At 44.9% G+C, this 10,495-nt stretch overlaps 1 protein-coding gene across 4 annotated transcripts in view; it reads right to left on the reverse strand.

Annotated features, from left to right (window-relative positions):
• Positions 1–9,921, reverse strand: part of TSEN54 (tRNA splicing endonuclease subunit 54) — a 28,969-nt gene extending 19,048 nt beyond the window's left edge. The window contains exons 1-3 of one of the 4 annotated variants that reach the window (XM_053293006.1): positions 9,771–9,921; positions 2,596–2,760; positions 1,623–1,686 (exon numbers count right to left, since the gene is read on the reverse strand). In XM_053293006.1, the coding sequence (XP_053148981.1) occupies positions 1,623–1,686; positions 2,596–2,760; positions 9,771–9,832 (291 nt within the window). In that variant the 5' untranslated portion in view covers positions 9,833–9,921. Of the gene's footprint in view, positions 1–1,622; positions 1,706–2,595; positions 2,761–3,646; positions 4,098–4,256; positions 4,503–9,770 lie in introns of those variants that run through there. The other 3 variants (XM_053293007.1, XM_053293008.1, XM_053293009.1) reach the window with 3 other exon arrangements.
• Positions 9,922–10,495: the final 574 nt, after the last annotated feature.

Genomic DNA, 10,495 nt, shown 5'->3' on the forward strand with positions numbered 1-10,495 from the left:
CCACAAGACCAGCTCTCCTCCCATGTGCCACATGCACGAGAGCCAAGCCTTCCTCATTGTCAGCATGTGGAGCAGCACTCCCTCCAATAACCTTGTCAAGTGGACAGACACCCTTGGGAGCAGGCTGTCCCTCAGGTATCCAGGGCCCAAACTGCTAAGGGCTTTAAATGTCAAAACCAGCACCTTGAATTGAACCCGGAAACAAATTGGCAGCCAATGTAGCTCTTTCAAAATGAGTGTAATATTATCCCAGTGGGCAACGCCGGAAAAAGTCCTAGCTGCCACATTTTGCACTAGCTACAGTTTCCAAATATTCTTCAAGGGCAGTGCCACATAGTGTGTTACAGGAATCCAGCCACACTGCCCAGGATCTTGTCCACATCCTCAGGCTGAACGAACTGAAAAGAATCCAATACAATAGGACCAGATTGTACCCAAAGCACATCTGCTGGAACTGCCAAAACCCTGGAGTCCAAATGAGCAGAGATGGAAGCAATTTTATCTGCAAAGTGACATGCAAACTGAGCACAATGGGCTGTAGATGGTTCCTTCCCCATTACCTAGAGGGATGTGTGGAGCAATGCCTTTGCTACACAGAAAAGCTCTGCTGGTCTGAACTAAGCAGATGCAATGGAGATGGAGAAAAAAACACTTCTTCGCCACCCCCACTACCACAGAGTAGTCCCTAAAATGGGCTACTATTACCTAGCCCACGTTTGGTTGTATTCATCACGACTCTTCCTCCAGCCATCATCCAAATCATTTCATTCCCTTAAGCTCGGAGGAAAGCGAAGGAGCAGAACCAGCTCTGCCAAGCTGTGTAAATAGACTGGGGTGTCTCCACATTCTAGAGATTCACCAGGGCTTCGTCAGAGTCACCAGCCCTGAACCCTTTAAACTTTGAGGGCTGTCTGGAAATTGAGCAGACCTAAGCCTCCAGGGGCAGACCATTCTAATTGGTCCACCACCCTTGCAGAGGGTAGATGGAGCAGTCAAACTCCATCACCAGAAGATCTGTTCAGTGATTGTTGCTGGTGTCTATCTTATGTTTCTTTTTAAAATGTGAGTCTTTTGGGAGACTGGGATCCGTCTTATTTATTTATTTATCTCTCTATGTTTAACCTACTTTGGGAACTTTTGCCAAAAACAGTATATAAATATTCGTAGTACTAGTAAATTTAAGAACCTGGCCCATTGGCCTGCTCTGTCTGGAGAAGCAGCTCTCCAGAGATTGTAGCAAGTTCTAAAATGGCTCTAATAACACTATGACATGATGGCACAACTATGAACTGCTAGAAGGATAAAAACTGCAATGCAATTGGTACACTGGACAGTGCTGCAGAGTTGATGAATTTATTTGTGTGGCACAGCTTTGTTTTGGGACATGCTGGAGTTTGCTACAATCCTTAGAGAGCTGCTTCTCCAGACAGAGCAGGCCAATGGGCTGAGTGCTTTTCTTAAATTTAGCCCAAAAACAATGTCAGGTTCAGATCTGAAGCAGCACTCTGGTTGTAGTTCCTTGCTGCTCCCAGCCATAAGCTCTGCGGTGACAGTAAATAGGTAAAGAAGCCAACATCAAGAAGTGTCTATAATATTTTTTTTTTAAAGACGACTCCACTTACAGCAGGGGACTTCAACTCCACAATATCCTCCTGAGGTTTCCATTCTGCTTTCACCAGACTACCCCTGCAAAAGAATATAAAATCTACTAAAAATTACTATAAAATCACCTTCCAGTGTGTCCTGTTCTGACAGAAAAAGAACTAAGAAATCATTTTGGTCTTAGAGGCACAAGCACCTTAACCACCGAAAACTGGTCCTTTTAAAATCTCTTCCCTGCTAACTGGACAAAGTAGTGGTGGTTCTCCTACATTCAGCAGGACAAGAGCAACTATTTTCATTCAACAGTGTTCCTTCAGTTGCTGCTGTTGGCGTTTGTTTTCTTTTTTCCGTTGTGAGCCCTTTTAGGACAGGAAACAATTTTCTTATTTCTTCTGCTGTAGAAACTACTTTGAAGATTTGTGTTAAGAAGTGGCATATAAACTAAAATTCTACTCCTGCATCCAGCCTAAATTGCTATGTCCAGAATAAAAGGCAAAGGATGGAGGAACCACTTCACATTGATAGGGAACACGCTTAAGAGAAAGACAGTGGACCTAGGAGGAAATGTCTCAGTGTATGGATCATGGCGCATTGAGACAGGATTCCTGGTTTCCCCCCTCAGCTTCACCATGTGTCTGAATTCTGCATTAGGTAAGTTATTTCATTATGTATGTGACTTAATCTCCCAGTAAGTGAAATAAGAACTGAAAATAGTATCCAGTCATAGAGTCAACAGGCAACTTTACAGAATGGGCCCACACAGGCTTAATTAAAAAAACATATAAACTGCCTTAAACAAAGTCAGACCCAACGCTGTCTACTCCAACACACAGTGGTTGTACAGAGTTTGACATAGATGTATTTCTCCAGCTCTGCTACCCAAGTTGTGTTGGGTTGTTTTTTTACTGGAGATGCCAGAAACTGAACCAGGCATCTTCTCCCCACAATGCACGATGTCTACCACGATGTTATAGTCCCCTTACAAATACATACAATCGCTCCACACGTTCCTCCTCTAAAAGCTGCCAGTGCTCTTCCCTGCACTGGATCAGCCTCTCCTCTTGTTCTTCTGATCCATCAGGAATAAAATCCTTCTGACCATGGGAGCGTTGAGGGATCTTGTGATCACGTGTGCGAGCTGCCAGCAGTTCTGCTGGGCTGGCGGTGGAAAGGAAGGGGAGAAGCAAAATTTATTATTTATTCATTCATTCATTCAATTTCTATACTGCCCTTCATTCATTCATTCATTCAATTTCTATACTGCCCTTCCAAAAATGGCTCAGGGTGGTTTACACAGAGAAATAATAAATAAATAAGATGGATCCCTGTCCCCAAAGGGCTCACAATCTAAAAGACACATAAGACAGACACCAGCAACAGTTAAAAGGTGCCTCTTTGCCAAGTTAGCAAGGGACACTCAGAACTAAGCTGTTGTCACTGATCATCTCCCTCTGAAAAACTGAGGATTAAGGATTAACTGTAAGAAATCTGATAAAGCACATTTACTCTCTTGCAAGTACACACTACAGTGCTGAAGATTGGGATATTTTGGGGCTTCCAGAAGGAGGCATATATTTTCTACTAGTAGGCAAGAGCGATCATTGACCAGGCAATATTCAGAACATCTTCTAAACATACTTTTAAAAAAATTTCACCAAGCATATTCTGGTGTAAAAAGTAGTGCATTCAACTAATTTCAGTGGCATGATTGTGTGTGCAAAATTCAGGATCTGTAGGTCATCAGGAAAGGTGACTTTGTTTCACTCAAATACACCCACAAACCAATTCTTCAAAATTTATAGTAGACACCCTGCTTTTCATCACCTTAAGTGGCGCAGCGGGACTAAAAAGCAGAAGGTTGCCGGTTCGAATCCCTGCTGGTACTATATCGAGCAGCAGCGATATAGGAAGGTGCTAAAAGGCATCATCTCATACGGCATGGGAGGAGGCAATGGTAAACCCCTCCTGTATTCTACCAAAGAAAACCACAGGGCTCTGTGGGCGCCAGGAGTCAAAATCGACTTGACGGCACACTTTACCTTACCTTGCTTTTCAGCCAGGACTGGTTCCCAAAACAGCTTACAACTTTAGCCAATACAAATACATATATTAGGCAGAGGTGCTTTGCATGGTACCCCATATAGAGGAACTGAAGGTGCTACACCCAAGACCAACCTAGCACCTACTCAGTCAACTCCTGAGGAGCATACTACTCCGTCTGATGTTTTTTTTTTAAATAAAAATGCCCAATGCAAACGTCAGGATGCCTGGCTGTGAGACAATGTCCTAGGTTGTATGTTTGCATAGCCTTCCTGGCTCAGCATGCTTAGGCTCGAAGCAGCATTAGGCCGGGCACGGCACGCTGGGATGCCCAGCCCAGCAACAAGCCAATGCGGTGCTTCTAGGTACAAGGCTGTCCGTTCCTGAGCCGGGTAAGGAGGTACAAATGCGACATATGACCGGAAAGCCGCGCGCGCGTTCCCTCCCGCTCATGTTTCCTGATGCAGCCTTGCCTTTTGAGCACTTCCGGCCTTGAGCCAGTATCCCGCTCCACGCGTTCTTTCTCCGGCAGAATGGTGGGAACCGCAAGTGGGGGCTATGCGGCCCCTTTAAGCTCACTTCCAACCCGCTCCCCCCGCCCCCACCCCCGTTACCTGAGCAGGCGGCGGCTCTCACTCGCTTCTCGTTCAGGCTCCATCTGGAGTACTCTCCGTCTCCGCCTACCTTGGCCTCAGCTGCTTCCTCGCTCCCGTTGGGCCCTAGCGCCATACAGCCTAGAAAACACGTCTTCGCGGTCCTAACGCCTCCGAAATGTATATATTTCTATTAAATTGTATACAGCAGTGTTGCTGTATGATTTGCATAGCAGCTGAGAGTTACCAGGAGACTCCTCCTACCCCGGCAGGCACTTTAAGACCCGGAAATTCTGCAAATGAAGTTTGTCTTATCACTGTATGTATCTCCGATGGTAATAGCTGCTGAAGCTGTTGGGTTCATGAAGCTATTAAAAGGCACAGATGCGTCTTTGCCAGAAGAGGGGCGGCGGGGGGGGGGGGGGAGGGAATCCTATGCCTATACTGTTCCGCCTTCCCCCCGCTCCTGATAAGAGGCTCAGTGCCTTTTGTGGGTGCCTGGGCAGAAATTCAGCAAATGCAGTTTAGCCATGTCGGTTCATTAGCAAAACTCCAAAAGTCACATTCTGACTAATACTTTTATTATTAGAACGACCAGTCGCTCTTGGTCTTCAGCAGCAAGCTTTCGAGTTCTTCAGAACTTCGTCAGGCTATATGTAAAGCAAAGCAAAAACGCAAAGGATGAAAAGCTGAACATTATGTGGGAGCCCAAGCGTCAGCAGTTCAACCATCTTAAGATATAGTGTAGGAGGAATTACTCAAATTGAACTACTCTATGGTTTTTTACATGTGGTTTGGAGTGGAGACTAGCACATCCAGCAGTGTGGTACTAAGCACAAGTCAACAGTACAGAATTGAGTAGTATTACCTAGTGGTTGGAGCACATTTAATGCACCCCGCACGCACAGGAAAGTTCCATCTTCAAATAATGTAAGATCATTTGACTCCAGTTTCAGAATGCTTCTGCTGGAGGGCAAAACGAGGTGGCATAGAGTACATTGTAGGCTAACTAAGACTACGTCACTACTCTTATGCACCCTCGTTGTAAGACAAGAGGTCTGTGGGCATTTGGGCTCCCAAGCACACCCAGCTCTGCGCCCGTGCGTGCGTTTTGAAGAATTCAAAAAAGTTTGGCTACTTAGGAGAAGTTAGAGACGGTAGGATTTGTGAATTTTATTAAGAACCCCCCCCTTCCCAAAATAATTTGAGCACTGAATGGAACCTTAGAAGCAGCAATATATCCCTGAATACATATAAGAACAGCCCTGCTGGATCAGGCCCAAGGCCCATCTAGTCCAGCATCCTGTTTCACACAGTGGCCCACCAGATGTCACTGAGAGTCTGCAGGCAGGAGTTTAGGGCATGCCCTCTCTCCTGCTATTACTCCTCTGCAACTGGTATAAAGAGGCATCTTGCTTCTGATGCTGGAGGTGGCCTATAGCCCTCCGACTAGTAACCACTGATACACCTCTCCTCCATAAAGTTATCCAAACCCCTCTTAAAGCCAACCAGGTCGTTGGCTGTCACCACATCTTGTGGCAGAGAATTCCACAAGTTGATTTTGCATTGTGTGAAAAAGTACTTCTGTTTGTTGATCCTAAATTTGCAGGCCTTCAGTTTCATGGGATGACCCCTGGTTCTAGTGTTATATGAGAGGGGGGAAATTTCTCTCTATCCACTTCTCTATACCAGGCCTGCACAACATAAGGCCCGGGGGCCAGATTCGGCCTGCAGAGACTATTTTACTGGCCCCCAGGTATCCTGAACTGGAAACTGCCTTATAGCACTATCCTGTGCATGCTTTCTCAGAAATATACACCATGGTGTGTGCCCAGTGAGGTTTACTCTCATGTAAGCATGCCTAGCATTGCAGCCTGAAAGCAACAACAGTTTAGGGGGAGGAGAGGACTTGGCATTTGTTTGGGGCTGGCATGCACTCTAGGGGCCCCACTGATTGAGCAGGGACAGGACCTATTCTCTGGCCACTATCTTTGGTTAAAACTATGGGTCTATTGACAGGGGAAATAGATCCACAAGTAACTAATAATATTTTTAATTTTAATATAATAATGTGCTAAAAAAAATGACCTCGGCCCCTGCACGCCAAGTTGTGGATGGTTCCTTCCGGCTCATTGTCTAACGGTCCAACCGCCTCCCTGGCAGGTTTCCTGCTTCTGATGTATTTAAAGAAGCTTTTGTTATTCCCCTTGATGCTTTTAGCTAAATGTTCCTCAAACTCTCTTTTCGTCTCCCTTACTGTCACCTTGCATTTCTTTTGCCAGAGTTTGTGTTCTTTTCTGTTCTCTTCATTTAGGCAGGCTTTCTAATTTCGGAAGGAAATCTTCTTCTCCTTTATGGCTTCCTTGACTTTACTTGTTAGCTATGCTGGCATCCTCCTGTACTTAGTGATACCTTTCCTACTTTTTGGTATACATTCTAACTGGGCTTCTAGTATTGTGGTTTTGAGTAAACTCCATTCATTCTGGAGCAGAGTGACTCTCCTGATTTTCCCTTTCAGTTTTCTTTTCACCAAACTCTTCATTTTGGAGAAGTTTCCTCTTCTGAAATTCAAAATGTCTGCGTTAGACTTCCTTCATGTATGCTGAATTTGATTGCACTATGGTCACTGTTCTCTAAGGGTTCCAAGACACTGACATCACACACCAGTGCAACCCAAGATTAAGTCCAAGGTCACCTTCTCTCTGGTTGGTTCCAATGGAACGAACCTCCCCTGTAGGCTACCCCAATACATCACCAAGATCAATTGTTCTAGGTCACAGTCACTCAGTGTATCTAGAAATCTGACTTCTTTGTCATTACCTGACTGTGAATTTACCCCATCTATGCCAGTTCGAATCCCCGCTGGTACTATATCAGGCAGTAGCGATATAGGAAGATGCTGAAAGGCATCATCTCACACTGCACGGGAGATTACAATGGTAAACCCCTCCTGTAGTCTACCACAGGGCTCTATGGGCACCAGGAGTCAACATCTACTCAACAGCACACTTTACTTTATGGTCACCCACAGGGTTCCTGTGGAGGACTCTGGTCCTCCTAGGTTTTCTAGCTTGTTAGATTCTATCCCTCCTTTAACACACTGTGCTACTCCACCTCCAAGGCGTCCCTCCCTGTCCTTTCTATAGAGTTTATACCCAGGGATAACAGTGTCCGCTGGTTCTCACTGTTCCACCATGTTTCTGTTATGCCCACTATATCTATTTTTTTGTTAGCAACCAAGCACTCCAGCTCGCCCATCTTGGCTCAGAGGCTTCTGGCAGTGGCATATAAGCACCTATATGCCAAATCTCTTACCTGGTGTATGCTATCTTTGTTTTGGCTCTTTGATCTCTTTGACCAGCTAGCACAGCCTTCTGCTTGCTCTTTATGTGGTTCTGCTTTGTCCCCTTCTGTTTTATCTGAATCTTTTACACCCTCACACCTTAAGGGATGACATTTGCTGAACTGGATACTGCCCAGCTCCTGTCGTAGGGGTGAGCTGTGACTTCAAGCTATGCAAGAAATTTTTTGCAAATAGCCTGGGATCCCTAGAATTCTGCCACTACAGGTAATTAATTGTCTGTGCTTTTGGAGGGTGGAATGGCCCTCCATGTTTTACAATGCCAAGAAATGCTGCATCTGTTGATGTCATCAAATTCGAAAAGGCATCAAGGTTTTGGGGGGAGAGAAAAAAAGAGGTAGCAATATGGTTCCTCTCAACCCCAAAACTGCCATATTTAACTCTTCCTCATTCTTCCCCCCATTACAACCTCCCCACATCAGGTAAGGTTGCCAAATGACATACTCAAATCCTACTGCTTAAGAATACTACTTCACATTTATATAGGGCATTTCAAGTGCTTTATAGCAGGGATTCTCAACGTGTGGGTCCCCAGATGTTACTGGACTTCAACTCCCATAATCCCCAGCCCCAGTGGTCTTTGGTTGGGAATTATGGGAGTTGAAGTCCAATTACATCTGGAGACCCACACGTTGAGAATCCCTGCTTTAAAGCTTTCCACATATTATCTCAGTTTCATGCATTATCCTCATAATGGTCCTGTAAGGCAGGCAAGTATTAGTTACAACTTGGGGTGGACTGGAGGGGGCACTGAGACAGAGGGTGGTTTGACTTAAGGCATCCCAGAAATTCAGGGCTGAGCTGAGATTCAAACCAGGACTTCCCAGCTCATGAGGAGAGCCCTACTGGTACTGGATCAGGCCAAAGGTCCATCCAACCCAGCATCCTGCTTGCTCCAGGAACTGCCATGAAAACTTAGCCAGTTTCTCCCTGCTAACCATTCCCCAGAGCTGTTCCCCTTTTTCTTTGGTGCCACAAGTGCTAGGAAAAATACATTAATAAATGTATTTTAAAATGCATTTTTAAAAAATGCAATAAGTGCTGGGGGAAAACACATTAAAAATAAGGTGCTGGGCGTGCCATCTTTGCTAGCAGAGCATCTATGTCTTCAACAGTTTCATGACACTAGAAGTTCAACCAATGAATTATAACCATTAAGATGCAGAAATGCCAAAAAAGCTTCACCTGCTGAATTTCTGGATGCCAAAAAGCTGTTAAATGCAAAAGTGGGTGGGAAGTAATACTTGGAAGAGCTGTAGCATTCTGACATAAAGAACATCAATTATATTATGTGGAACTGTGATGGAACTCTGTGTAAACCACCCTGAGCCATTTTTGAAAGGGCGATATAGAAATTGAATAAATAAATAATAAAATAAATGTTCTGGGGGAAAGGATGTTCCTTCAAGCTGGACACATCTGTGAACCATACTGGACGGTTTCTTTAAGGAAAAGAATGTTCCTTCAAGCTGGACACATCTGTGAATCAACTGGATGCTTTCAGATCTTTCCTTTTTGAAGTGCTGCATCTTGACACTGTGTTGCTAGTGAAAAGGGTATGTGCACATAAGTGCTGATACTCTTCCTGACACATCTCTTTAAAATGGCAGTTCATACAGCATTGACAATGAAACATCAAAAGCATGTCAAGGAAAATGTTATCTGTTGTTTTCATATCCCATCCCCCATGCCAAGATGGCTCACATCCTTTCAGCATAGTAGCAATATGAGAAGAAGACACATCTAAGCATGTTATAACAATATTGTGATGTGTCAAGTTGTAAAACATCCATAGCACAAAGTGTGAACAATAAAAACCCCAACCCATATGAAGGGCCTGGTAGAACAGATACAAACAGCGATGTTATGATCAGTATTCTTCATCCACCCACCCCAGCACTGGGTATTGAGCATTTGTGTGTTTTCCTTGTATATTTAATAACCACAAGGCCATTTAAGGCCATTCTGAACCAGGCTTTTAGAATGAGAAAGATTTAGAAGACTGGTTCAATGTTTGCCGCAACATATTCTTCATCATGTCCCATTAAATTTAATGGCAAATATATCAGAATTCCCCAGTGGCATGGTTAAGTTATAATATTGCTGAATTTACTTCCAGCAATTCACAGGCTGCAAGTCCTCGAACAACAGGGCAGTTTCAAACAAGCACTTACCATGTTGGGAGTGGTGACTTTCCTTCCTCTGTTTCTGAACTGGCACTACACATGCAGTGCATGCCCTGACAACCCAGTCACATAAGCAAATGATCATGTGCCTGCCAGAAAAGCTAAAGAAGAAAAGTCTTTGCCTCAGCATCTTCATAGGAATTGTTTGCTTCAGAATAAAATAACGAACAGGAAGTAGGAAGAATGGCCCAGCAGGAAATGCTAGCCACACACCACTTAGGCAGAGGGGCATAAAAGAAGAAGACAACAGATGGGAGAGGTCAGTTTGTTGCAGAGCTCCTGTGAATGGAATGTGACTAGTAACTGACTGACCAAGGTGAATACTATCACCTGGTGGCTGAGTCTGGTAAAGTAGTTAACTCTTTAATACTGAAGAGACTACTACATAGACTTAGGAACTATATAGCGCCAATGGTTAAGGATGTGCGTGGAGCCATGGCGGGGTGGTTCGGAGGTGGCAGGGGTCTCCCTTTAAGAGAGGGGGGAGGGTGCACTTACCCCTCTCGCCGCTCCCCCCCTGCCGACATCATTTTTTTTAACAGCTCATTGGGGCGGTAGTATACCTCCCGTCCCGTTGCCCTCGTCTTCTGGATATGAATGGAAGTTGCTGATGCGCCAGCACATGCACGTCATGCATGTGCGCCCATGCCGGCATGCACAGGTGCATCAGCAACTTCTGGTCATATCCAGAAGACATGGGCAACGGGGTGGCA

This window comes from Hemicordylus capensis, chromosome 2 (assembly GCF_027244095.1).
Source record: "Hemicordylus capensis ecotype Gifberg chromosome 2, rHemCap1.1.pri, whole genome shotgun sequence".
In the NCBI taxonomy this organism is placed as follows: domain Eukaryota; kingdom Metazoa; phylum Chordata; class Lepidosauria; order Squamata; family Cordylidae; genus Hemicordylus; species Hemicordylus capensis.